Source organism: Sus scrofa, chromosome 13 (assembly GCF_054392235.1).
Source record: "Sus scrofa isolate SSC_HxYL_T2T_F1_AM1 chromosome 13, Sscrofa_HxYL_maternal_Yorkshire_Landrace_v2.0, whole genome shotgun sequence".
NCBI classification, from domain to species: Eukaryota; Metazoa; Chordata; class Mammalia; order Artiodactyla; family Suidae; genus Sus; species Sus scrofa.
The window spans coordinates 139284592-139312100 of record NC_139395.1 but is presented as its reverse complement, the minus strand read 5'-3'; the positions used below and the strand labels follow the sequence as shown (position 1 = coordinate 139312100).

General features: G+C 40.9%; 1 protein-coding gene across 4 annotated transcripts in view; it reads right to left on the bottom strand.

Moving 5' to 3' along the window:
• Positions 1-3138: 3138 nt before the first annotated feature.
• The window catches only part of KNG1 (kininogen 1), a 36034-nt gene continuing 11663 nt past the window's right edge, over positions 3139-27509 (bottom strand). The window contains exons 5-11 of one of the 4 annotated variants that reach the window (XM_003483288.4): positions 26460-26567; positions 16002-16086; positions 14506-14678; positions 8293-8400; positions 8089-8175; positions 5291-5368; positions 3139-3373 (exon numbers count right to left, since the gene is read on the bottom strand). In XM_003483288.4, the coding sequence (XP_003483336.2) occupies positions 3293-3373; positions 5291-5368; positions 8089-8175; positions 8293-8400; positions 14506-14678; positions 16002-16086; positions 26460-26567 (720 nt within the window). In that variant the 3' untranslated portion in view covers positions 3139-3292. Of the gene's footprint in view, positions 3374-3455; positions 5369-8088; positions 8176-8292; positions 8401-14505; positions 14679-16001; positions 16479-17434; positions 19012-26459; positions 26568-27509 lie in introns of those variants that run through there. The other 3 variants (XM_005652370.3, XM_013988208.3, XM_084990615.1) reach the window with 3 other exon arrangements.

Here is a 27509-nt window from a genome sequence, read left to right as displayed (position 1 = left end):
GCTTCTCTTGGGAACCTGTTAGAAACTCAAATTCTATGGCCCCATCACAGATCTACGGAATGAGGAAGTCTGGAAGTGGGCCCCAGCCATCCGGTTTTGATAAGCCTTCCAGGAGGTTCTAGTGCATGCTTATGTTTGTGAACCACTGCACTAGTTTGTAAGCTAAGAATAGGCAAGAATATTGTCTTGTTCAATGCCGCATTCTTGGGGCTTAACTGTATGCCACATACAAGTTCAGTTTAGTTCAAGAAATGTTGATTGAATACTAGTTTTCTTTAAGGTGCCATGCCTGGGCCCTGGGAATATGATTCTGCATGAGGCATCTCAGCTTGCTTACAGCCTCTTAAACTCGACTCTTCCTTCCTGCTCTCACTACCCCTTAAGCAGACTGCTACCTGCTTATGCTAATTTACATTTTTATATGTCTGTGTTCCCCACTAAACTGATCTCCTTAGGGCACGAACAGCCTTTACTCGTTTCCTAGGAGATGCTCAAAGGCAGCTGCCTTGCTGGGCTAGGCTCTGCGTTCAAAACCAGAGGAATGTGTTTGTCTAATGAAAAATGATAGGAGGGAAAAGGCTGTGTGTCAGTCAAGATTTGCTCAGGGAAGCAGAGCTACTATGAGGATTACAGTACAAGGGATTTACTTTAGAAATTAGACTTTCCACCGCTGTTGTGGGAGGAGCTAGGGAAGTAAGACCCAGGACAAAGGAGTTGGAGGATCAGGGAGAAGTTACAAATTAGCCTTCCTCATGCACTGGTGCTTTGGGAAAGTCCGAGCTTTTAGGGGACTCTGGACAACACGTCCAACTGCCGGAGGGACAGCGGCTCAGTGGTTAACGAACCCAACTAGGACCGATGAAGATGAGGGTTTGCTCCCTGGCCTTGCTAAGTGGGTTAAGGATCTGGAATTGCTGTGAGCTGTGGTGTAGGTTGCAGAAGCAGCTTGGTTCCTGCATCGCTGTGGCTGTCGTGTAGGCCACCAGCTGCAGCTCCGATTCGACCCCTAGTCTGGGAACTTCCATCTGCCGCGGGTGTGGCCCTAAAAAGCAAAACAACAAAAAAAAAGGAAAAAAATCAGCAGAAGGCTGTCATCTGGTGGGTCTCCTATCGCTGTAGGTCCACATGGTTCGTAGTGGGAAGGGGAGCCACGTAAAAAACTGGGGAGGCTGAGTCCGGGCTTGTCTCATACAATCGGTGCTTTCCAGAATCTTCAGAATAATGGGTCTCGAACCCTCTTTTAGCATGTTTTAGCCCAATAAATGTAAAAGGTCCTCTACTGTCTATTTCAGTCTCCACTCCCACTTGGGCTTCCCTTTATCTTCCCATGTTGGTCCCCCACCTCTTCACCATCCTCCTGTCACATTGCTCAGGTTCACTGCCCCACACGTGATCATGCTTGGATTAAATGTCTTCCACAGGCTTTCATCTTGACTTCCCCATGTGATTGTAAGCTCTTCAGGGGAAAGCATTTATGTCTTAACATTTATTTCTCTTCATTTGCCTTGAGGTTCCCATAGTCTGACTTACGTGAACATGAGTCGACTGAAGACAAGTAGAAGCACTTGCTCACCACACACATGCTCTGAACACCTGAGCGCCCCCGAGATGGGATAAGCCTGCAGGTATTTAAACTAAGACTGACAGGAGTTCCCTTATGGTGCAGTGGGTTAAGGATCCAGTGTTGTCACTGCAGTGTCTTGAGTCACTGCTGTGGTGTGGGTTCAATCCTTGGCCCAGGAACTTCCACATGCCACTGAGCACCCAAAAATAAATAAACTAAGACTGACAAAAAGGATGCTGATGTCAATTTCTATCATCTTTTTGATGGCTTCTTCATCTTATTCTGTAATTCTTTAAAATGATTGGACAGTTTTCTCTTTACTGAGTTTCTCTTCAATCTAGACTGCAATGGAGTGGGATGCTTGAAATAAAAATTCAATATTTAGGAGTGTCCCGTTGCGGAAATGAATCCAAGTGGTATCCATGAGCATGCAGGTTCCATCCTGGCCTTGCTCAACAGGTTAGGGATTCGGCATTGCATGAGCTGTGTTATAGGTAGCAGACGTGGCTCGGATCCTGCACTGCTGTAGCCGGCAGCTATAATTCCAATTTGACCCCTAGCATGGAAACTTCCATATGCTGCAGGTACAGCCCTAAAAAGAAAAAAAAATGCAATATTTAAAAAAATAATATATTTCTCCTTTTCTCAGAACTGACTCATTTGGTAAATAGCTAGTGCTTGCTTCCATTCTAGTTTACTGTGGGCAGGACTCAGCACCTGCCACAATGAGGTGTTTCATAAGGGTTTGGGAGGAACAAAATAATCATCTCAGAAGCAGAAATTATCTTGATGTGTTTTTCTGTAATGCCAATATTGATAATAAAGCCTCATGATAACATGGTGTAGTGGAGTTCAAAAGGTCTGAGTCTGAATACCTTCTCCGTCACATATTAACTTTGTGACTCTGGGCAGGGCTCCGTGAGCTATGGTTTCCTCATTGTAAAAGAAAGGGGGGACCTAACAGTGGTTGTGAGGATTAAGTTACACACCAAAAGGAGCAGTCAATAAATGTGTTTATTCAGCTTCTTTTAATTTTATCCTTTACCCTGATCAAAAGATAATTTTAATTTTTTTTGGGCTGAGACCACAGCTTGTGGAAGTTCCTGGGCTAGGGATGGAACCTGTACCACAGCAGGGACAATGCTAGATCCTTAACCTGCTAAGCTACCAGGGAACTCCTTCTTTGAACTTTTTTGAGACTAGAGATTTTTCTCACAATGAGATGTTGGTAGATATCATATTAACAAAATATTTTTTTTCTTTTTTGGTAATTATCTGGATCATAAAAAATAGTGATAAAACAAGACAATTACTCTCAGCTTTGGTCTGGGAATCAGGAGGAGAAGGAAGAAGGGAAGGGAGAGAGAGTCCTTAGATTGATGGTAGAAACATGACCCACCAACCCTTGATGGGCACCCATGATGAGGTCTCGGTGGAGGGGAAGCCTAAGAGACCCTACCTGGGTTAGCAGGAGTGCCCCAGAGTTGTGCTGTGAGCCTCCAGGGCAGAGCCCTAGCCCTCTCTGATCAGCTCGACTTTGCTGCAGACCACTGTGAATTAACCAGGAGGGAGAATATCAAGATGGAACTTTATTTCACCCAGCCACCGAGTGATAAAATAAAATTCTTCTCTATTTAAATTCTATCCCATCTTCTCGTCCTTCCACGCAGGGCTGCTGACAGAGGTTGTCGGGGCTACTGTGCCAGGCATGGAGATTCTGCCCACAGGTCAATTGACCTCACTCTCAGGTACCAGCTCTGCCCCTGCCTCCTGCTGCCGGCCCTTGTACTCGCAGGACCTTAGGTGCCTCTGTAAGTATAGTAAAACTCCATTAATCTGAGGGTATTGTTCAAAAGGAGACAAGTGAAACCACCAGTTGACAGGATGAGACTTTTTCCTGACATCATTGTTTCTTTATTTGAAAGTACAGGTAATATTTGAAGTGAAACCAAAACTTAGAGGTTCCAGGGCATCTGATAAATTGAAGCAGCAGTGACAACATGCATCCGCAGGCGAGTGTAGCTGTCTAAAGCCCTATCTTGTTTCCCTAGGCAAAAGCACAGCAAGGGTTATAAAATATATGCCTCCCTCACAGATATCATATTATTCTCTTTAATATTGTACTCTTTAATATTGTAGCAGAAAAAAATAAAGAGATTATAAAAGGAGGGCAAAGAGCAATTTCTCAGAAAAAAATTCTCAACCAATTTTGCATCACATGTCGTGATATTCCCTTATCAATCACAGAACAGGGTTTCCTTAAGCAGCCCTGTCTTTATAGTACTTCCTCTGCTTCCCAGCCTTATCAGTAAACTCAGAGCTGCTAAAAACTAAGAGTTACTCAATCTAGCCTAGGCAACAAATAAACAAACAGAAAACTCCTATTTGAAAGCCCTGTTGCAAAGCATAGTTAATGAGTAAGCAGAAATTACTAATATATAAGAAACACTCTCACCTAGAAAAAGAATTATCAGAATAGATTTGCCAAATGGGAGTAACTCTTTAATATAGCCAGCCCATTTTGGAAACAGAAAGTCAGTTTATCTTTCCTGTCCTCCCTTTGGCCAACATTTCTCTCTTGTCTATCTTTGACCTCTGGAGGTTTTTATTATTATTTTTTCCCCATTAAGAAGTTCAGCATTCAGTCTCTTGGCTTCCCTTATATTCACATATGTTCAGGGACCAGACACTACAATTTATTCAAAATGTCAAGAATCTTTGTATGAAAATTGATGACGTACGTTTCAAGGTACACATCCATTATCAGAAAAGCAAACTGCAGTAGGCTACAAGTCACATGAGTTTATCCATTTTCTATGCTAGTTAAGAAAACTTGGGAAGGAGACCCAGAAGGGACTTAGAATTCTACACAATTTTATGTGTCATCCATAGAGATTGATGTTGATTGGGGAGTCTCACCGTTTCTAGGCTGTTCTGAATGTTCATGGTCTTTGTTGCATTATATCAGGATATTTGGACATTGGGAGAGGGGATAAGGAAGTGTTAAAGAAATATCCATGGCTGCATAAATCAATAAAAAGCATCAGAGAGACTGAAATCATGGAGTTCTTTCATTTCCACAGTTGGATTCACTCCATTAACTGGCTTCCAGGGGCGTCCAGGACATTTGGGGGAAGTTGTTTCTGGAAAATCCGAGATTGGTTTAAATGAAAGGCTATTTGGCTCTATCTTGATGTCAGGGATCCAATCATCATCACTCTCTGTGGGAGGTGGTGCTGTAGAAAGCATCACAGTGGCAATGAGATCTGAGTCCTGAAAGTCAGGGATGGTAACGGCTACACCTGGCTGGGCTAGGGAAGGAAGGGGTGTTGGCCCTTCTGTCTTCTCTTGTGTCTGTGCAGAAGATGTAGTACAATCTTCATGAGAACTTGACAAATGCTCTTTTTTCGAACCATTGTGCTTTCCATTGTTTTTTCCTTTATTTTTATGTTTTTCATGGCCATGACCATGCTCGTGTCCATGAGCTAGCCCATGTCCCCTTGGATGTCCATGGCCAAGGCCATGTTGCTTTTGATGTCCATGGCCAAGACCATGACCCTTATGGTGCCCATGGCCTTGGCCAGGCTTATATTTATGGCCATGGCCGAGGCCAGGTTTTATTGGCTTTCCATGGCCCCAGTCATGCCCATGAGCGGGTCTTTGTTCTTTTCCTGAATCCTGCTCTTCGTCTTGTATAGGTGCCATGGAAGAGTGGGGTAGACTTACAGTTACTCCTTCTTTAGTTTTCTCCACTTGTACTGATCGGAAAGGTGAAAAACCTGGAGGCCTTTTCATCAGTGAGGTCTAAATAGGAAATATTAAGATGAATGCATTACTGTGAAAAACCACACTATTGATGAAGGAAGGATGGGGATCTGGCAATGCTATCTCAGTTTACAATGGGGAATGTCTTGATCAGATTTTAAGTAGTATATTAATATTCTGGAAAGGATGAGGGTGAATAATATTTTTCCTCTTTTGACTGATTTTATGATTTGTGAATATTGATTCTTGGTCTTAAAAATACTCTAAATTGAAGAGTTGATTCTTTATCTGGAAAAATTGGGTGATCAACTATGTAATCCCTAAGGTACTTTCTAAACCTATGATTATGTGAAGCCATGGCACATTATTTGTTAATTAATGCTATTTCTCTTAGCGCAATTACTGCTTTTATCCAAAGAGGCCGTAACTAGTTTTATGAACAAAATATACAGGTCACATATATCCACAATCACTCTGTTGAACTGAAACACGTTAAGATATCTTCATAAGCTTGAAACACAGCCTTTGAATAGTGGGTTTTTTTTGTTCGTTTGTTTTTTGGTCTTTTCTAGGGGCGCTCCTGCGGCATATGGAGGTTCCCAGGCTAGGGGTCTAATCAGAGCTGTAGCTGCTGGCCTAAGCCAGAGCCAAAGAAACGCCAGATCTGAGCCACGTCTGTGACCTACATCACAGCTCACAGCAACACTGGATCCTTAACCCACTAAGCGAGGCCAGGGATCGAACCCGCAATCTCATTGTTCCTAGTCGGATTCGTTAACCACTGAGCCATGACGGGAACTCCTGAACAATGTTTTGTTAGACTATATACATACCTACACACAGCAAATATCTAAATCAGAACAAAGGGAGCAGATGTAGATCCATTTAGGATATGGATCTGGGGATTATTTCTACCTACACTTTCACTATCTGCAAGAACATGATGGTTGGAGACCGTGTTTGGTCATGCAAAGAACATGGTCTTCGAAGTCAAGCAAGCCAGACCCCACTAGTTATCAGCATCATGGTGAAAAGAGTGGGCTCTGATTCGACCCTGGATTTGAATCTGAGCACCGCTAGCTTCACTTTGCTCATTTATAAAATAGGAGTAATACAGCACCTGCCTCATAGAGTTGTCAAGAGGAAAATAATTGTCAAGTCCTCAGTACAGTGCCTGGGATGGCAGAAGCACTTGATAAAGTTATTCTTTATTCTAGAACTTTAGCATTTTTGTAAATTTTTTTTTTTGTCTTTTTGCCTTTTCTAGGGCCGCTCCCCTGGCATATGGAGGTTCTCAGGCTAGGGGTCTAATAGGAGCTGTAGCCGCTGGCTGACGCCAGAGCCACAGCAACGTGGGATCCTAGCCACATCTGTGACTTATGCCATAGCTTACAGCAATGCCGGATCCTTAACCCACTGAGCAAGGCCAGGGATCGAACCCGCAACCTCATGGTTCCTAGTCTGCTTCATTAACCACTGAGTCACGATGGGAACTCCACATCTTTGTAATTTTTAGTGTGGCAATGGGGAAAGTATTTCTTAGATCCACAGGTTCTTTTAAGATTTTTTCCTTTTCTTTCTTTTTTTTTTTTTTTTTTTTTTTTTTGTCTTTTTAGGGCACCTGAGGCATATGGAGGTTTTCAGGGGTCAAATTGCAGCTGTAGCTTCCAGCCTACTCCACAGCCAGAGCAATGTGGGATCCAAGCGCATCTGCAACCTACACTGCAGCTCATGTCAACGCCGGATCATTAACCCACTGAGGGAGGCCAGGGATCAAACCTGTGTTCTCATAGATGCTAGTCAGATGCATTTCCGATAAGCTATGACGGGAACTCCTCTCTTTTTTTTCCTTCTTTTTTTTGGCTGTTCCATGGCATATGGAGGTTCCCGGGCCAGGGATCGAATCTGAACCAGAACTATGACCTACACCACAGCTGCAGCAATGCTGGATCCTTAACCCACTGCAGTGGGCCAGGGATGGAACTGGTGCCTGGACAGAAAGAGGCCAGATCACTAACTACCACAGCGGAAACTCCTCTTTTAGATTTTTTTTTTTTAAATGATGCAAACTAATGCTTCTGAAACTTGAATGTGGGTGTAACTCTCCTGGGGATCCTGTTAAAATGCAGCTTCTTTCAGTCAAGAGATGTAGGGTGGGGTCTGAGACATGTATTTCATTCCCAGACCTCTTGGATGTAAGCAGATAGCCTTGGGCCACCTGGAGGTCACAGCTAGTTAGCTCTCCACAGTTGGAACTAAGAGAGCCTACTGAACCATGGGGCTCTGACACTGTCTGAGAAGGGATGAAGAGGACTGCTGCTCGCCTTTTTAGCCAGAAAGAGAGAGATCAGCACAGAAATGAGAGAGTTCTCCCCATTTTAAAAAGATAGTCAGGAGTTTCCATCATGGCTCAGTGGTAATGAACCTGACTAGAATCCATGAGGATGCAGGTTCAATCCTTGGCCTTGCACAGTGGGTTAAAGGATCCAGCGTTGCCATGAGCTGTGGTGATGGCTGCAGACATGGCTCAGATCTGGTGTTGCTGTGGCTGTGGTATAGGCCAGCAGCTGTAGGTCCAGTTCAACCCCTGGCCTGAGAACTTCCATATGCTGTGAGTGTAGCCCTAAAAAGCACGCCCCCCGCCCGAAAAAAAAGATAGTCTGCCCAATTCACTCAAATAGTGATTCACTTTCAACCACAAAGTATGACTTTTCAGAATGAACAAAACTGACCCAAGCCAACTATAATTAGAAACATACCTGTCCAAGTAATTGACATTTGACAGTAGGGTAGATTTTTTTCTCCCAAGGTACCACGTAAACAGAAGCATTACACTTTAGAATTTGCTATCCAGGAAAACAGAATCCAAAAGAGAGAACAGTGTTATTCATGAGATGCACAAACAAGTGAAAAACATCAAATAGTTTTCCAGGGAATAAGTAGACAGTTGAATTACTACTCACACCAGGTTTCTTGATCTCACAACTTTCTGTCAACTCTTCATTACTTTGCTTGGAACATGTGGTTTCCCTGGCCGTGAACACAATAGAATATTTTTTTCCAGCCACCACCTGGAAAATCAATTGGCACAAAGTAGGAGCTGAATTAATATTATATAATAAATCATACATCTTATCATAGGGACTTTTATGGGAAAATATTGAAATTTTAATTACATGCTGACCAAATTAGTTACATCCCAAAGGTACAAATGTTTGACAACAAAACTTTAGTTTGTTTGCCTGTAAATACTTGGCTGTTGGTTGGTCTTATTTCCTTTTCTAAATGGGAAGAGAAAAGTGGGCTATAATTTTTATTTTTATGTTTTTCTGAGTTTTATTGTTTAGCAGCTGCAAAATTCACTGGGAATTCAAGGACTCAAGTCATAATAAGATGGAAGAAGAGTAGAAAGAATAAACCCAAACATTTTCTTTCAACATACCTTATAGTTCTGTCAAAACTTGAATCAGAGAAATACTGAATTAGCACCGCTATGCAAATTATGTGATTAGGAATCTTATTTGGACTAAATTATGTGATTAGGAAACTTACTTGGATTTTTACTTGATTCTTCTAGGTTTTTTTTTATATTAAGAAACTATTTTAATCCCTAGCAACAGTTTTAATCATTATATAATGTTATCTTTTATTAAAATTTTTTGGCCTATTTTTTTTGTCTAGAAGAGGCACATTTTATTTACTTAAAAAGTCACTGTGTATTTTAAAATGCACTAACTTCAGAGTTCCTGTTGTGGTTCAGCAGGTTAAGAACCCGACTAGTGTGTCCATGAAGATGTGGGTTTGATTCCTGTCTTGCTCAGTGGGTTAAGGATCCAGTATTGGCTCAAGCTGTGGCACAGGTTGCAGATGTGACTTGGATCTGGCATTGCTGTGGCTGTGGCTGTGGTGTAAGGTGGCAGCTGCAGCTCCAATTTGACCCCTAGCTTGGGAACTTCCACATGCTGAGGTGCAGCCCTAAAGAGAAGAAACAAAAACAAAAAACACTGACTTCAACAAAATCCCAAGCGTTTTTTTTAAAGCCTTACATCCTTTATACACTCAAAAAATCCACTTAATGTTTTTAAGGTATATACACAAATTAAAAAGTTAGTTGATGTAGCCCAATTTCCAGGCCAAGTTATTCAGTATTTCATTCTAGGATTTAAGAGTCTGTGTGTCTGTTATGGATGGAGTGTATCCCTCCCAAATTCATATACTGAAGCCCTAACCTCCAAGGTGACGGTATTAGGAGGTGGGGCTTTGGGATGAGGCCCCCTGATAGGACTTGTGTCCTTATTAAAAGAAAGAGACTAGTGCTCACTCTCTTTGCCTGTGAGGACACAATTAGAAGTAAAAAGGTGAACGAGAAAATATGATGTAGGGTCAATATTTTTACATATATGAAGCCCAAAACTAAAAAAAAAAAAAAAAAAAAAAAAAGACAAAGGACATGAACAGATCTTCCAGAGAAAAAGTTAAAATGTTCATTAATCCTAAAAAAAGGTAAAAGGAATTCCCATTGTGGGTTAAGAAGCCAATTAGTATCCATGGGGATGCAGGTTCCATCCCTGCCCTAGCTCAGTGAATTAAGGATCAGGCACTGATGTGAGCTGCAGTATAGGTTGAAGATGTGGCTTGGAACTGGCTTTTCTGTGGCTGTGGTGTAGGCCAGCAGCTGTAGCTTTGATTTGACCCTTAGCCTGGAAATTTCCATATGCTGTCATGCACAAAAATAAACTCAAAATGTCTTAAAGACTTCAACTAAAGACAAGACACCATAGTACTCCTAGAAGATAATGTAGGCAAAACATTCTCTGACATCAGCCGTACAAATGTTTTCTTAGGTCAGTCGCCCAGAGCAATAGAAATAAAAACAAAAATAAACCAGTGGGACCTAATCAAACTTACAAGCTTTTACATAGCAAAGGAAACCATGGGGAAAAAAAAGACAACCTACAGAATGGGAGAAAATAGTTTCAAATGATGCAACTGACAAGGGCTTAATCTTTAAATTTACAAACAGTTCATACAACTCAACAGCAAAAAACAAACAAACAAACAACCCAATTGAAAAATGGGCAGAAGACCAAAATAGACATTTCTCCAAAGAAGACATAAAGATGGCCTATAGTCACATGAAAAAATGCTCACCACCACTAATTCTTAGAAAAATGCAAATCAAAACTACAATGAGGTACCACTTCACACTGGTTAGAATGGCCCTCATTAGTAAGTCTACAAATAACAAATAACAAATGCTGGAGAGGGTGTAGAGAAAAGGGGACCTCCTACACTGTTGCTGGGAATGTAAATTGGTACAACCACTATGGAAAACAGAATGGGGATACCTCAGAAAACTAAATATAGAACTACCATATGATTTAACAATCCCACTCCTGGACATGTATCTGGACAAAACTTTCATTGAAAAAGATACATGAACCCCTATGCTCATTGCAGCACTATTCATAGTAGCCAAGACATGGAAACAACCTCAATGTCCATCAACAAGTGAATGGATTAAAAAGATGTGGTACATATAACCCAGCAGAATACTACTCAGCCATAAAAAAGAACAAAATAATGCCATTTTCAGCAACATGGATGGAACTAGAGACTCTCATATTAAGTGAAGTAAGTCAGAAAGAGAAAGACAAATTCCATATGATATTATTTATATATGGAATCTATGAATGAACCTATCTACAGAAAAGAAACAAACTCACAGACATGGAGAACAGACTTGTGGTTGTGAAGGGGGGAGGGGAGGGAGTGGGATGGACTGGGAGTCTGGGGTTAGTAGATGCAAACTATTGCATTTGGAGTGGATAAACAATGAGATCCTGCTGTATAGCACAGAACTATATCTAGTTACTTGTAATGGAGCATGATGGAGGATAATGTGAGAAATTTCTGTACAGTAGAAATTGACAGAGCATTGTAAATCAACTATAACACAAAATTAAAAATAAAAAAATAAAAAGTCCTGGACATCTAAGTGTTCCTTGGCATTTCTAGGACTTCGTCAAAGCAAAAAATCTGAACATGCACAGACAGATCATTCAAGTATTCATCTGAGCAGCAGGAAGGAACTGACAGCAGTGGAGAGAGTGGCACTAAGGACAGGGTCAAATAAACCATGTATGACAGAAGGTGCAATCATTCCCACATGAAAACAAAGGATTAAGAAATGTTTGGTATCTGAACTTTGAAACCAACTTAGAATGGACGCACATCCAAATAGGACTATGAATGCAAAGCCAAGACTAACACTGTAAAACAAATCTAGCCATTTGGCAGACTGGTCATTTCAAGACGGGCTTTTGCAAATTCCTTATGGTAAGTTGATATCCAATAAATTGGCCTCTTCCATTGAGCCAGCTTTCTTTTTTTGTTTGTTTTTTGTGTTTTTTCTTTTGAGGTCTGCACTCGAGGCATGTGGAAGTTCCCAGGCTAGGGGTTGAATCAGAGCTACAGCTGCCAGCCTACGCCACAGCCACAGCAATGCTGAGCTGCATCTGCGATCTGCACCACAGCTCATGGCAACATTGGATCCTTAACCCACTGAACAAGGCCAGGGATCGAACCCTCATCCTCATGGATCCTAGTCAGGTTCGTTAATCACTGAGCCATGACGGGAACTCCCAAACTGCTCTCTTTAAATGAAAGAAATTAGTAAAGATTCATCTCTTAAAAATAAATTTGAAATTCTCACAATATTACAGGCTGATTTGGCAACTGAAGGGACGTCACTTCCCTTCAATTCACAGCCTAACCTAAGGTGGTTCCCCTGGCATCCTTTGGTGTTAACACACACCCTTTCTAGATTGCTAATTAGCTAACCTATAGGGAGTACCACGACTAAGTGGACTGGATATTTATATTTGAGAATGAGTGGTTCTCTCCTGACAGCAGTCCTTTGACATGTAATAATTTAGGGGCTGTTCCTGCATCATTAGGAATAAGGGAATTTCACAGGAAAGCAAAAATATAGAATGAGAAGAAAAGCTGACAGAGACAGGAATAGCACAGATTGGTTTCCCTTTCAAGTAAGCCTGATGTGGGCCATGTGCCACTGACATCCAGGACAAGAATAAGGGCCTGGGTTGGAGACAAAGTGTCAGTTTTGTTTTTTTTTTTAAATGCAGTTTGCTTAGGCTTCCCCCCCCCCCCCCCCCCGGCTAGACAACTAATAAAGAAAATAAGGAAGATGAAAACGGTCCCTTGTGCCATCACCTAAAGGACACCACTGTGAAAAATCTGAGGAATTTGTTTAATTTCATTGTGGTTTTTTCTACCTTTTTATAATGCAATTGAGAATAAAAAGTTTATTAAATTTTACAGCCTCTTTTTTTTCCACTGTATCATTAAACGCAAACATTTTCCAGATCAAGAACATCTCACAAAAATGCTTTACAATTGCTGCTTAAAGAGTTCCCATTATGGTGCAGCTGAAACAAACCCAACTAGTATCCATGAGTATTCAGGTTTCATCCCTGGCCTCACTCAGTGGGATCCAGCATTGCTGTGAGCTGTGGTGTAGGTCACAGACATTGCTTGGATCTGGCATTGCTGTGGCTGTGGCTGTGGCTGTGGCCAGCAGCTACAGCTCTGATTTGACCCCTAGCTTGGGAACTTCCATATGCTATGGGTGTGGCCCTAAAAAGGAAAAAAAAATGCTGCTTAATATTCCATTGTACAGATATACCACCCATGACCTGATCATTTCTATATTATTGATCATCTGGATAGTTAACCATTTTATTTTGCTTTTGCAATTATAGCTGCAATGAATATAATTGTATTTAAAGATGCCTTCTATTTTAGATTTCTAGAAATTGAGTTACTGAGCCAAACTATGAACTTTTTCACATCGGTTTGTTGTTGTTGTTGTTGTTGTTGTTGTTGTTTTTCCATAGATTATAAGATCATGTTGGTCTGCGGTTAAGAGTTTGGTTCTGGAGTTCCTGTCATGGCTCAGCGGTTAAAGAACCCAACTAGCATCCATAAAGATGCAGGTTTGATCCCTGGCCTTGTTCGATGAGTTAAGGATCTGTTGTTGCCATGAGCTGTGTTGTAGGTTGCAGATGCAGCTCAGATCCCACGTTGCTGTGGCTGTGAAAGAGTTCGGTTCTATTTTGACTTCTTTTCTTTTTCCTTTTCAGGCTGCTCCTTATGAAAGGCATATGAAAGTTGCCAGGCTAGGGGTCAAATCAGAGCTGCAGCTGCTGGCCTATACCACAGCCATAGCAACACCAGATCCGAGCCACATCTGCGACCTATGCTACAACTTGAAGCAATGCCATGACCCACTGAGTGAGGCCAGGGATCGAACCCACCTCCTCATAGGTACAAATCATGTTCTTAACCCACTGAGCCACAATGGGAACTCCTTGATTACTTTTTCTCAGCTTCAATTTAGGGAAGCCAGTTTTGAGATTCTCTTAGAGGCATCTGTGCATGAATACATTGGTCATATGCTGTTGGAGTTGGAAGGGATTTGGGCTTGTCTAATCCAGCCATTCATTTTATAGATAGGGGCACAAAGGCTGAGTGAGTCTGAATGACTGCCCGTGGTCACCTGGTATTCAAGTGCTGATGCTGTGGCAGAACTGGGTCCCCTGACTTCCAGACCAGGACACCCCTTATCCTCTATTGACAGGCATGAAAGGAGAGATGAATCCCCAGAGGATACATGTGCAGAAAGGATGGCACCCCAGGTGGGGAACAAATGACATGGAGATGAGTGTGTAAAGAGTCTGGGCAATGATTGGCTGATGCGGCTGAGCCCAAGGCATTAAGTGACCTTGGAATGAGAGATGAGTCTAGAAAGGCAGAAGACAAGTCTTGCTTTTCCTGGTCCTGATTTTTATTAATTATATAATAGTTGCTAATACTTATAGAGCACTTTAGAGTTTGAAAAATGATTGCATACATAATCTTCTTTGACCCTCTTCCTAGTCGTTTACAGATCAAAAATGGAGAAAATGTTTTAAATGACTTGTCCAAGGTCACATACCAAGTGTGCAGTGAGGTTGGGAATTGAAATTCAAATGTACCAAATTCCATTCACCAGGTAGACTGTTTCCCGATTCAGAGCCAAGGTCAGTGGCAAAATTAATAAGCAACTTACAATAGACTATAATATCATTATTTTTATAGCATAATCTACAGACCTGTACTGTTGCTTTTTCCACAAGGTCAATCTTGAAATAGAAGACTGCATTGTTCTCTGCATTAAGCTTGGCGATGGAATGATTTAGAGGCTCCTCCAGCTCTGGACTGTTGACAGGTATATCTCTGGGGCAGCCAGCGCAAATCTTGACAAGTGGTTGTACAAAATCCTTCCCTGAAAGAGGCAGGTTTTACATCAACATTTGCACTAAGGAGCAGCCTAGCCTACGACCTTTCCCACACGTGGTCCAGCATCCATTCATTGAGCACATGTGTCAGCCCAAGGCCCCGCACTGAGCAGGTGGAGGTTATCTGTCAGACTTCCAACTTACTGTCCTTCCTCTTTTCTTCTACTAAGAGCCAAGTGTGTTTAGAGAAACTTTCAATCAGAAAGTATTAGTCAATCCATAGGCCATACTTTTCTTAACATTTTTTGTTTGTTTGTTTGTTTGTTTTATGGCCACACCCGAGGCATATGGAAGTTCCTGGGCCAGTGACTGAATCTGAATTGCAGCTGTGACCTACGAGCCACAGCAGCACCAGATCCTTGAACCCACTGTGCTGGGCTGGGATTGAACCCCGCAACCCTACAGCAGTCTGTTGGATTCTTAACACTACACCACAGTGGAACACTAAGTTTTTGCATTTTTGATGAAAACTGTCAAAAGCAGAGTTTAATATAAACAAATGATTTTCTAGTGCGAACACTTTAAATCTTATGACTTCAGTAATGCTTCGTATCATGAAATATATATAACTATCTTCCAAGTATGAGAAAAGCCAACTCTTTATATTAGAAACACTGACTTGCCCTTAAACTTGCACCATCTCCCTTTCTCCTTATTATAACATGCAAGAAAAAACTTTAACTGAAAGGATTTTTATTCTGAGTAGTTAAAAATAAGATATGGGAGATCCCGTCGTGGCTCAGTGGTTAATGGATCGGACTAGGAACCATGAGGTTGCGGGTTTGATCCCTGGCCTCACTCAGTGGGTTAAGGATCCAGTGTCGCCGTGAGCTGTGGTGTAGGTTGCAGACGTGGCTTAGATCCCTTGTTGCTGTGACTGTGGTGTAGGCCAGCAGCTACAGCTCCGATTAGACCTTTAGCCTGGGAACCTTCATATGCCGTGGGTGTGACTCTAGAAAAGCCAAAAAAAAAAAAAAAAATGAGATACAGATTCCCCAGTTTACAACACCTGACACAGGGACAACCTGTATCTGAGGAAGATCAGCTGCAGCACCCAAAGACCAGCTTTGCCCAGGAAACATACATTTCCCCTTCTATCACGTTCCCACCTGGCCACTTGCAGATCCATCTCAAAGGCACCTGCTGCAGCACAGCAGGCAGAGATGGGGCACAGTGTTCCTAATAAGGTTTGAGTCATGTAGACTTTGTGGTATATCAGGGAACCAAAGCACAATTTCTACCAAAAGACCTGGCCAGCTGTCTGGGACCGGCGTGCACTATTAGAGCACTGAACATGTATTATCCCATACCTTGATAAAGGCTACATTCCTGTGAGAAGGAAGCAACTCTTAGCTGAAGATCCACATGTGCTTTATCTGTACATTCATGGATATCCTGGGTTTTAATAAGCACACAAGAGCATAAAATTAAAAACATTTTTAAAAACCTTTAAAACAAATGACTAGTAAAATTGAAAAGAGAATGTTGACTTTACAAATCATTGCAGAGAAAAAAACAAACCAAAACAGAGTCCAACTGCAAAAGAGAGAATAAACAATGAGGGAGTAGCATCATCAACAACAAATATAAGAGTTCCCGTCGTGGTGCAGTGGAAATGAATCTGACTGGGAACCATGAGGTTGAGGGTTCAATTCCTGGCCTCGCTCAGTGGGTTAAGGATCTGGCGTTGCCTTGAGCTGTGGTGTAGGTCACAGATGTGGCTCAGATCTGGCGTTGCTGTGGCTGTTGTATAGGCCTGCAGCCTTAGCTCTGATTAGACCCCCAGCCTGGGAACCTCAATATGCCACAGGTGTGGCCCTAAAAAGAAAACCACAACAACAACTATACCCACACAAACACACAGAAACATGAATAAGACAACAAGGTACATAGTGTAGAAATAATAACCATGTAAGTAAATGGGTAACATTTTCTTTTAGCAAGGCAGACTTTCAGATTAAGTTAAAAATGAAATCAGCATATTAAACTGTCAAGAATAACAGCATATAATGAAGAGGACAAAGATTAAACATCATAGGTGAGCAAAGCCATATGAAGCACATATGAACAAAAAAGGAGTTACACTATTATTAATATTGGACAAAATAAAATTCAAGGTAACAAGAAATTCTTAAGGGTGAGAGAAAGATAATTTTTATTTAGAAGCATGGAATCAAAAAGTGAAAAGCAAAAGACATCCAAACAGAAATGGATAAAAATAATTGTGTTGGGAAAAGCTAATATACAACTATTATACAATAGACAAAATGGATAAAAAATAAACAGGGTAGGGGAGTTATCACTGTGGCTCAGTGGAAATGAACCCAACTAGTATCCATGAGGGTGTGGATTCCATCCCTGGCCTCGCTTGGTGGGTTGGGGATCCTGTGTTGCTGCGGCTGTGGTGTAGGCCAGCAGCTGTAGCTCTGATTCGACCCCTAGCCTGGGACCTTCCATGTGCCGTGGGCATGACTCTAAAAAGCAGCAAAAAAAAAAAAAAAAAAAAAACCACAAAAAACATAAAACCAAACAAAAAAACAACATAGGAGGTTCCCATTGTGGCTCAGGAGAAACGAATCTGACTGGTATCCATGAGGATGGCAGGTTGGATCCCTGGCCTTGCTCAGTGGGTTAAGGATCAGCATTACAGTGAGCTGTGGTGTAGGTCACAGACGTGGCTCAGATATGGCATTGCTGTGGTGTGGCATAGACCAGCAGCTGCAGCTCCGATTGGATCCCTAGCCTGGGAAACTCTATATGCCTTGGGTGTGGCCCTAAAAAGATAAATAAATAAACAAGGTCATAGAAGACGGAATAAGATAATAAAGATTTATTGAAATGGTATTCTCATATGATACACCTGATTTAAGACAATATTTTCATAATCATGATGCAAATAGTATTTTTAATGGCTTTTACCCTAGGTTACAAGAAAGGCTTAATAAATTTTGCAAATTAAAAACACTACAGGCCTCATTCTTTGACCTCAGCACTGAGAGGAAATAACAAACCTCCCTAAAAATTAATAATACAAGGTTAAACACATAAACAAAACAGCAAAAACTACATGGAAATATAAACATACTTGCCTAAATAGTTAAGGTCTTCCTTGATAAGGAAAATAATAAAAAACAAAATGAGAAAAATGAAAACTCCACATGATGTTGCCAGAGCAGCACTCAGAGGTAACTCTTGGCTTTATATGCTTTCAAAATTTAAGAGAGGCAAGAAACAAACAAAACAAATCCAAATCCAGTGTTAGTCTCAAGAAGATAGGACAAGAAGAATAAACAGCCTTAAGGAAAACAAGAAGGAGGAAACAATAAAAAATAAAAGCAAAACCAATGAATTAGAAAACAGAAAGCACTAGCAGTAATAAATAAATCCAATCATTTATGGGGTCAGGAAAAAATCAAATGCATAAAAAAGAAACTTAGCAAAGGATACAGAGAAATATAAAAATATAAGAGAATATTATGAACAGGTATACGCTAATTAAAAGCCTAAAGAAATAGACAATTTTCTGGAAAACTATAAATAACCAACACTGACTTAAGGATAAAAGGAAAACTGGAATGGGAGTTCCGATTGTGGCTCAGTGGTAACGAATCCGACTAGTATCCATGAGAATGTGGCTTCGATCCCTGGCTTCACTCAGTGGGTTAAAGATGCGTTGCTGTGAGCTGTGGGGCAGGTTGCAGACGCAGCTCGGATCCTGTGTTGCTGTGGCTGTGGCACAGGCTGGCAGCTGCAGCTGGGATTCAACCCATAGCCTGGGAACTTCCATGTGCCTTGGGTGTGGCTCTTAAAAGAAAAAAAGAAAACTAGAATGGACCAATGACTAAAAAAGAAATAGTACTGTTATTACTTTCAATTTCCATTCTATTTTTCACCTCCAAACACCACAGATGTTTTATAAATGATTAGTTTTAAAACTTAAAGAAATATATACTATATTTTCATGCTATGTAAACCACTTTTTTTTTTTTTTTTTTTGTCTTTTTGCTATTTCTTGGGCCGCTCCCGTGGCATATGGAGGTTCCCAGGCTAGGGGTCGAATCGGAGCTGTAGCCACCGGCCTACGCCACAGCCACAGCAACGTGGGATCCAAGACACGTCTGCAACCTACACCACAGCTCACAGCAACGCCGGATCGTTAACCCACTGAGCAAGGGCAGGGACCGAACCTGCAACCTCATGGTTCCTAGTCGGATTCGTTAACCACTGCGCCACGATGGGAACTCCCTGTAAACCACTTCTGAATACAGAAAATAGTGGCAAACTGCCCAACTCATTCTATACAACTATATACTGGACACCAAAATCTGACAGACACACACCCAGAAAACTGCTAAACCACTTTCATTTACGAATATAGATGTAGAATTCTTAACTAAACTAGAAATAGAATCCAAATGCATATTTAAAGAATAATTAACACTAAACAGGGAGTTCCCATTGTAGCTCAGTGGAAATGAATTTAATGTCTATGAGGACACAGGTTTGATCCGTGGCCTCACTCAGTGTGTTAAGGATCCATCGGTGCTGTGAGCTGTGGTGTATGTAGGTTGCAGACAAGACTTGGATCTGGCACTGCTGTGGCTGTGGTATAGGCCAGTGGCTACAGCTCTGATTCAACCCCTAGCCTGGGACCTTCCATATGCCATGGGTGGGCCCTGAAAAGACAACAACAACGAAAAGAATAATTAACACTAAACAAATAGAGTTTAATTTAGAAATCTTAAGATTACCATTAGGAAAGTTGTCTAAGCAGCATAGATTAAATTAGAAAAATATAATATTTCTTTTTTCGTTTGTTTGTTAATATAATATTTCAATACATATTCTAAAGCATGTGCCAAATTCGGCAACAGTTTCTTATTCAAAAATAAAACAAAACTCTTTTTTTTTGGCCATACCAGTGGTATGTAGAAGTTCGGCCATAGGTTAACACAACAGTAACCAGAGCCACAGCAGTGACAACACCTGATCTTTAACCCATTGAGCCACAAGGAACTCCAAAACAAAACTTTTTAAAGAGCAATAGTTTAAGGATGCTTCCTTAACGTGACACAGAATATCTACTTAGATTCCACAGCAATATTATACATAGTTTAAAAATTCTAGAGGCTTCCCATAAAATCAGGAATAAAACAGGTGGAGTTCCTTAGCAGCTCAGCAAGGTAAGAATCCAGCATTTTCATGGCCGTGGCTTCTGTCACTCCTATGGCGCGGGTTTGATCCCTGGCCCTGGAACTTCCACATGCTGTGGGTGCAGAAAACAAAACAAAACAAAGCAAACAAAATATGAATGCGTGATATCACCACTATTTCAAAAAATATCTCTGAAAATTTGGGTCAATTCATTGAGATGTAAAACAAAAAAAGAAACGTGGGAAAAGAGATGACATTACTTGTAAAAGGTATTATTATAGATCTGGAACAATCAAAAGAATCAATGAAAAGATGTTAATCAGAGAGTTCAGTAGTTTCCGGATAGAAGATAAGTGAATCAAAACTGATATATTTGTATATAACAATAACATTTAAAAGAGAATAAAAGAAAAGAAAAAGGGATTTAATTCCTAATATCACTAGCCAAAAACAACAAAACAAACAAAACCTAGGAATAATTTTAGTGAGCAATGTTCTTAATATAAGCAAATCACACAATTTTAGAAATATAAAATAAAGCTTGACTACCTAGGGATGCATACCCAGTTCTTAACTTAAAAGGGCTAAATATAGTATGTTAATTCTCCTCACATTAATTAGAAATTAAATGCAATTCCAAGCTATGTGATAACGTAAGTTTTTCTTATAATCCTATTCTAAGGTTGGTTTTAAAAATACAAACACTACAGGAGTTCCCGTCGTGGCACAGTGGTTAATGAATCCGACAAGGAACCATGAGGTTGTGGGTTCGATCCCTGGCCTTGCTCAGTTGGGTTAAGGATCTGGCGTTGCTGTGAGCTGTGGTGTAGGTCGCAGACGTGGCTCAGATCCCACGTTGCTGTGGCTGTGGCATAGGCCGGTGGCTACAGCTCTGATTCGACCCCTAGCCTGGGTACCTCCATATGCCACAGAAGCGGCCCTAGAAATGGCAAAAAGACAAACAAACAAACAAAAAAATGCAAACACTACAATAATAAATCACATACCCAAACTTATGAAGCTGTGGCTGTTAAAACATGGTAGTATTGGTACAAAAATAGAAAATAGGTGTTTTGTAAGAAACTATTATGGGATAAAGGTTGTCACAATTTTTTTGTCACAAATTTATATAGAAGAAAAAACTATAAAGGTGTCTGATTATTCTCTTGAAAGAATCAAGTTAGATACTTCGAAATCGCATCAAAATTAATTCCATATCATTTCAAAAGCTATACTTAAAAATACCGACCATAGACAAACTAGGAAAAAAACCTTATGTAGTGACTGCTGAGTAGATGGTGGAAAGATTCAAAAGGAAAATACTGGTAGATTTGGTCACTCATAAACAAAAACTATTTGTAAGTCAGAAATATCATAATGAGGGGTTCCCGTTGTGGCTCAGTGGAAATGAATCCGACTAATGACCATGAGGTTGTGGGTTCAATCCCTGGCCTTGTTTAGTTGTCATGAGCTGTGATGTGGGTCACAGATGCAACTTGGATCCTGCATTGCTGTGGCTGTGGCACACACTGGCAGCTGTGGCTCTGATTCAACCCCTAGCCTGGGAACCTTCATATGCTGCAGATGCAGCCCTAAAAAGCAAAAAAAAAAAAAAAAAAAAAAAAAAGTTTGTTTTGTTTTGCTTTTGTTTTAGGACCATACCTAGGACCATACCTGTGGCATACGGAAGTTCCCAGGCTAGCTGCCAGCCTATACCACAACCACAGCAATGTGGGATCCAAGCCACATCTGCAACCTACACCACAGCTCACTGCAATACTGGATCCTTAACCCACTGAGCAAGGCCAGGGATTGAACACTCATCCTCATGGATATTAGGTTCGTTACTGCTGAGCCACAATGGGAACACCCAAAAAGTTTTAATGACATATAAAAATTCTTAGGTAAAATGTAGCATGTAAAATAATGACAACAATTAAAAGACAAAAAAGTCAGGAGTTTCCTGGTGGCCTAATAGGTTAATGATCTGGCATTGTCACTAGTTTGACATGGTTCAATCCCTAGTCTGGGAGCTTTTGCATGCCGCAGGCATGGCCCCCCAAAATAAAAAATATATCACCGAAAATTTTCCATATCCTGCCCCCACCCCCCTAAAAAAAGACAAGAGGGAAACACACTCAAATAGTTTTGGGTGTTTGGGTATGTGGTTCAACATTACTTTTTCGTTTCCGCATTGTCTTGAAGATGTCTATAAATGTCTATTTCCAATAAAGGAACACACATATAATAAAGGCCATTTTTTAAAGATAAAGGAGATACCAGACTTATAATACTTTAATTTTGGATGGGGAGAAGGATGCTGGAGGCAGCCCAGAGTTTCTCAATATTATCAGCACATTTGGTTTACCTGAGAAGATTTTAGATCATCTGACTCCAGGGACCCACCCCAGAACAATCAAATCAGAATACCTGGGGAGGAGTTCCCGTCGTGGCGCAGTGGTTAATGAATCCGACTAGGAACCATGAGGTTGCGGGTTCGGTCCCTGCCCTTGCTCAGTGGGTTAACGATCTGGTGTTGCCGTGAGCTGTGGGGTAGGTCGCAGACGCGGCTCGGATCCTGCGTTGCTGTGGCTCTGGTGTAGGTCAGCAGCTGCAGTTCCGATTAGACCCCCCAGCCTGGGAACCTCCAAATGCCTCGGGAGTGGCCCAAGAAATGGCAAAAAGACAAAAAAAAAAAAAAAAAAGAATACTTGGGGAAATGGCCTGGGAACAGGTGTTTTTTTAAAGCTAGGCTGGTGATTCTCTGTGCAGCACGGCCTGATAAGTACTTAGGAAACCTCTCAAATCATTGCTTTCCAAACTTTAATGTTCAAATGAATCACCTGAGAACCTTGCTAATATGCAGATTCTGATTTGGCAGGTTTGAGCAGAGTTGAGATTCTATTTTGCTAACAAGCTCCCTGGTGATACTGATCTGGAACACACTCTGAATAGCAAGGCTTTTATCTTACCAATTATGGGCAAAATATTTCATTTATATTTTATGCCATATAGTTATGATATTAGCTCTATGTATTGGTGATATTATGCTTCATGATTTTACAGATGAGGAAGTGAAGGCTTAGAGAAGTTATACCAAAATCAGATGGGCTTCGCAACTCCAACCAGCCCTTGCCTCTCTCCCTGTCACAAAGAGAAAACTTAACTGAAGCTTTGCAAACAGATGCACCAGGATTAAAGCTAGATAGCATTTAGGCTTATAAAACCTCAGGAGTTCCTGTTGTGGCACAGCGAAAACAAATCCAACTAGTAACCATGAGTTTGCGGGTTCAAGCCCTGGCCTCACTCAGTGGGTTAAGGATCTGGCATTGCCGTGAGCTATGGTGTAGGTCACAGACGCGGCTCAGATCTGGTATTGGTGTGGCTATGGCGTAGGCTGGCAGCTACAGCCCCAGTTAGACCCCAAGCCTGGGAACTTCCATGTGCTGCAGGTGCGGCCCTAAAAAGCAAAAATAAATAAATAAAATAAACCTCAAATGGCTAAGCATAAAAATCCAGAAGATGGTAATAGATATTTAAAAGGCCAGACTCAACTCAAACTGACAAGGTTAAATACTGGCTAGAACATATGTTTTTAGTGGGTTCTTCTCTCTCTCACTCTTTTACTATTTTTTTAAAATTATGATAAAAAATATGCAACATAAAATTTGCCTTTTTTTTTTTTGGCCTTTCTAGGGCCACACCTGCGGCATATGGAGGTTCCCAGGCTAGGGGTCAAATCAGAGCTATAGCCGCCAGCCTACACCACAGCAACACGGGATCTGAGCTGCATCTGCAACCTACACCACAGCTCATGGCAATGTTGGATCCTTAACGCAGGGATGGAACCCATGCCCTCATGGATGACAGTCGGGTTCATTAACTGCTGAGCCATGAAGGGAACTCCAACTTTGCCATTTTTAAGTGTATAATTTGGAGCCATTTATTATAGCCACAGTGTTGTGCAACCATCTCTATTTCCAATGGCTTTCCATCTCCCCTAAACACAAATTCTACAACCATTAAGCAATAAATCCCCATTCTCCCTCTTTCCAGCTCCTGGTAAATTCTTTTTGTCTCTGTGAATTTGTGTATGTTAGATATATCATATAATTGGAATCATATAATAGTTGTCCTTAGGGAGTTCCCTGGTGTTCCAGTGGTTAGGATTCGAAGCTTTCACCACCGTGGCCTGGGCTCAATCCCTGGTTTGGGTACTGAGACCCCATATCAAACCACTGAGTGCTGCAGCCAAATAAAAAAGTTGTTCTTCTGTGTCTGGCTTATTTCACTTAACATAATGTTTTCGAGATTCATCTATGTTGTAGCATACATCAACACTCCATTCCTTTCCATGGCTAACAAAGATCACATTATGTTTATACATTCCTCTGTGGATGAACATTTGTGTTGTTTTCACATTTTGGCTACTGTGAATAATGCTGCAATGTTTTTTGTTTTTGTTTTTTTTCTGTTTGTTTTGTATTTTTAGGGCTGCACCCATGGTATATGGAGGTTCCCAGGCTAGGGGTCTAATCAGAGCTGTAGCCACTGGCTTATGTCACAGCCACAGCAACGCTGGATCCGAGACGCGTCTGTGACCTACACCACAGCTCACAGCAATGCCGGAGCCTTAACCCACTGAGAAGGGCCGGGGATCGAACCTGTGTCCTCATGGATGCTAGTCAGATTTGTTTCGGCTGAGCCATGATGGGAACTCCTGAATAACACTGCATATAATATGAATACTGCATATAATATGAATACTGGCATGTAAATATCCTGTTTGAGTCTGTTTTCAATCCTTTCTGGTATAGATCAAGGACTATAATTGCTTGGTCAGATGATAATCCTACGTTTTAACTTTTTGAGGAACTGCCAAAATCTTTTCCACAGTGGTTGCACCATTTACATTTCTATCAGCAATGTCTGAAAGTTCCAATTACCCCACACTCTCCCCAGTACTTGTTTACAATTTTTAAAAATTATAGTCATCCTCTAGGTGCAAAGTAACATCTCACTCTGGTTTATATTTACATTCCCCTGATGGCTAAAGATGTTAAGGAGCTTTTCAAGTGCTTGTTAGGCATTTGCATGTCTTAGAGAAATATCTATTTGAGTTCTTTGCCCATTTTTTAAAATTGGGTTGATTTTTTTTTTGGTTGCATTGTATAAATTTTTTTGTATATCGTCTATATATGAAGCCCTTATCAGATATGTGCTTTGCAAATATTTCCTCCCATTCCATCAGTTGTCTTTCACTCTCTTAAATAGTGTCCTTTTAATTTTTTCCCCTAATTATGAAATAAACACATGCTTGATTAGAAACACTGGAAAGTATTAAAGAGTTCCAAAAAGTATAAAGAATCAGAAAAAGCAACTAAAAGTTGCAAATAAAAGTTAACTGTATTTTATATTTTGGCATATTTGTGTTTCATGATTTGTGGCAGTTATTATGTACTTTATGTATGAGAATGAACCTGTAGGTATAATTTTGTATCCTGCCTTTTTTTTCCCCCCCTTAGGGCTGCACCTGCAGCATGTGGAGGTTCCCAATCAGAGCTGTAGCTGTTGCCCTACACCTCAGCCACAGCAAAGCCAGATCTGAGGCTTGTCTGCAGCCTACACCACAGCTCATGGTAACGCTGGATCCTTAACCCATTGAGCATGGCCAGGGATCGAACCCATGTCCTTATGGATACTAGTCGGGTTCATTACCACCGAGCCATGACAGGAACTCTGTATCCTGCTTTTCTGAAACTGTGAAAACTTAATTTTAATGGCTACACATATTCTACCATATAGGTATACTCTATTTAACTCTTCCATAATGTTGAAAATATGTTATTACCAATATTTTTCTATTAATAAAATGCCAAAATTAACATCTTGTTGTCTAGATTTCTCATTTTCTTCCTATCTAATGGAATTCAAGAAGTAGAATGACTAGATAAAGGGCTTGCAGCCATCCCTGACTTAAAGTATAGCTTCTGCTAAAATGCAGATATCCCTGGAATGGTCAGCAAGCCTTAGCCAGCTTAACATACACTAACTCCTACCACCCTGAGATGCTCTCTCGTAACATTATATTGGTTCAGATAATAAGATATCATCCTATAAGGGGTCACTAAGGGAGAGAGACTCAAGATGTGTTTATTAAAGACAAAAAAAGGGCAGGGAAAGCAAGAAAACCAGCAGAGACAAGTTGGAAGTAAAGGATTCTCCTGCATAGAGCTCAGGAGCCCTGTAGGATGTTGAGCACATTGGGGAGGAAAAGGAGACAGGAGAGCATGAAGACATGAAGAAAAAAAGAAAAAAGAAAAAAGAAAAAAAAAAACATCTTGGCCACAGCATCGTTTTCTCTCAGGCTGCTCCTAGTTCCCGGTTATGTCTGTAAATGCTTATTGCCAGCCATGCAGATTCTCTGACTAGGTCAGCAAGCAGCTTGACCAGTGATATGAACTTCAGATTCCCAAATGAACATGAGTGTGAACTGGTGAATATCATGTAAAATTTTAGTGACTGAGTCTTCTTCCACAGCTGAGAGTTCCTACATCTGTAAATACCAGACACAAACAGCTAAAAACTTTATGATTAGATTTTTTTCTACTTACACCATTTGAAAGGGACGTGCACTCTGGAGTTAAAGATGGAAACTTCTCCTTGGAACAATTTGTTTGCACAATAAAATAATTAATCTCATAGTTCCATCCGGCCACCACCTGAAACAATTTTGGATTCACTGTTTAAAGGGAAGCTTAAACATTATTCACAGTGTTAGGAGAACCTTAGAATACTGCCTGGCATTTCATAAGTTCTCACAAATATGAACTATTATTATTACTAGACAAAAGTCATTACTCAATAAATATTGAGCACTTCAACTTTCATTCATACGTTCAACACAACACACACACACAGCTACACATCTGAACATGAAAAGTGACTTATAGATGGAGTTACAGTATTTCCTAAAGTTAGATCTAGCAAAATTTCCTCTGGATAGTAAGAAAAAAAAGGGGTCTGTTGAATTTTGTGAAATACTAATAACGCTTTTCCAGATGGATAAAGAAAACTTTGGAGCTGGAGTAGTTTTTACCAGTAGGTCCTCAGCTTCCCAGACTGTCAGGCAGTAATATTTCTCCCGCTTTATGGAGGGCGGGTCCCACCCTGAAAGCTGGATATGGACAGAATTGAATAGAACATGCATCTCGCATGAAGGCAAGTTGGGAAGTTCAGTTAAAAGCAGGATGGCTGCTGATTCAAGTGGGTTGCTCATAATTAGAGGCTGAAATCCAAGAGGCCCCATCAGCTGTCAGTAAAGGCTTCATGAAGTGAGGCAATAAAAAGACCAGATTTATAAGTATTTACTTTTTTCTCAGATAAAATGGAAACTATAATTTAGAGGGTACCCACCAAGCCGAGCCAATCTTTGGAGTCACAATTTAATATCAGGGGGCCATGTCTGTCTCATGATAGCTAGTGATGATAGAGTCTTCTTAAAACCCTAAGGTCAGAATGACTTTTCCATTCCACCATCTCTAGGAGACCGTGTAATGCTGACCACCTGTTCGTTTAAAATAAATCTCATGGGGAGGGGATCTGATTAGCCTCCTTTCCCCCTTCACACCCTGCAATAACTGGATCACTTTGCCTGAAGAGAA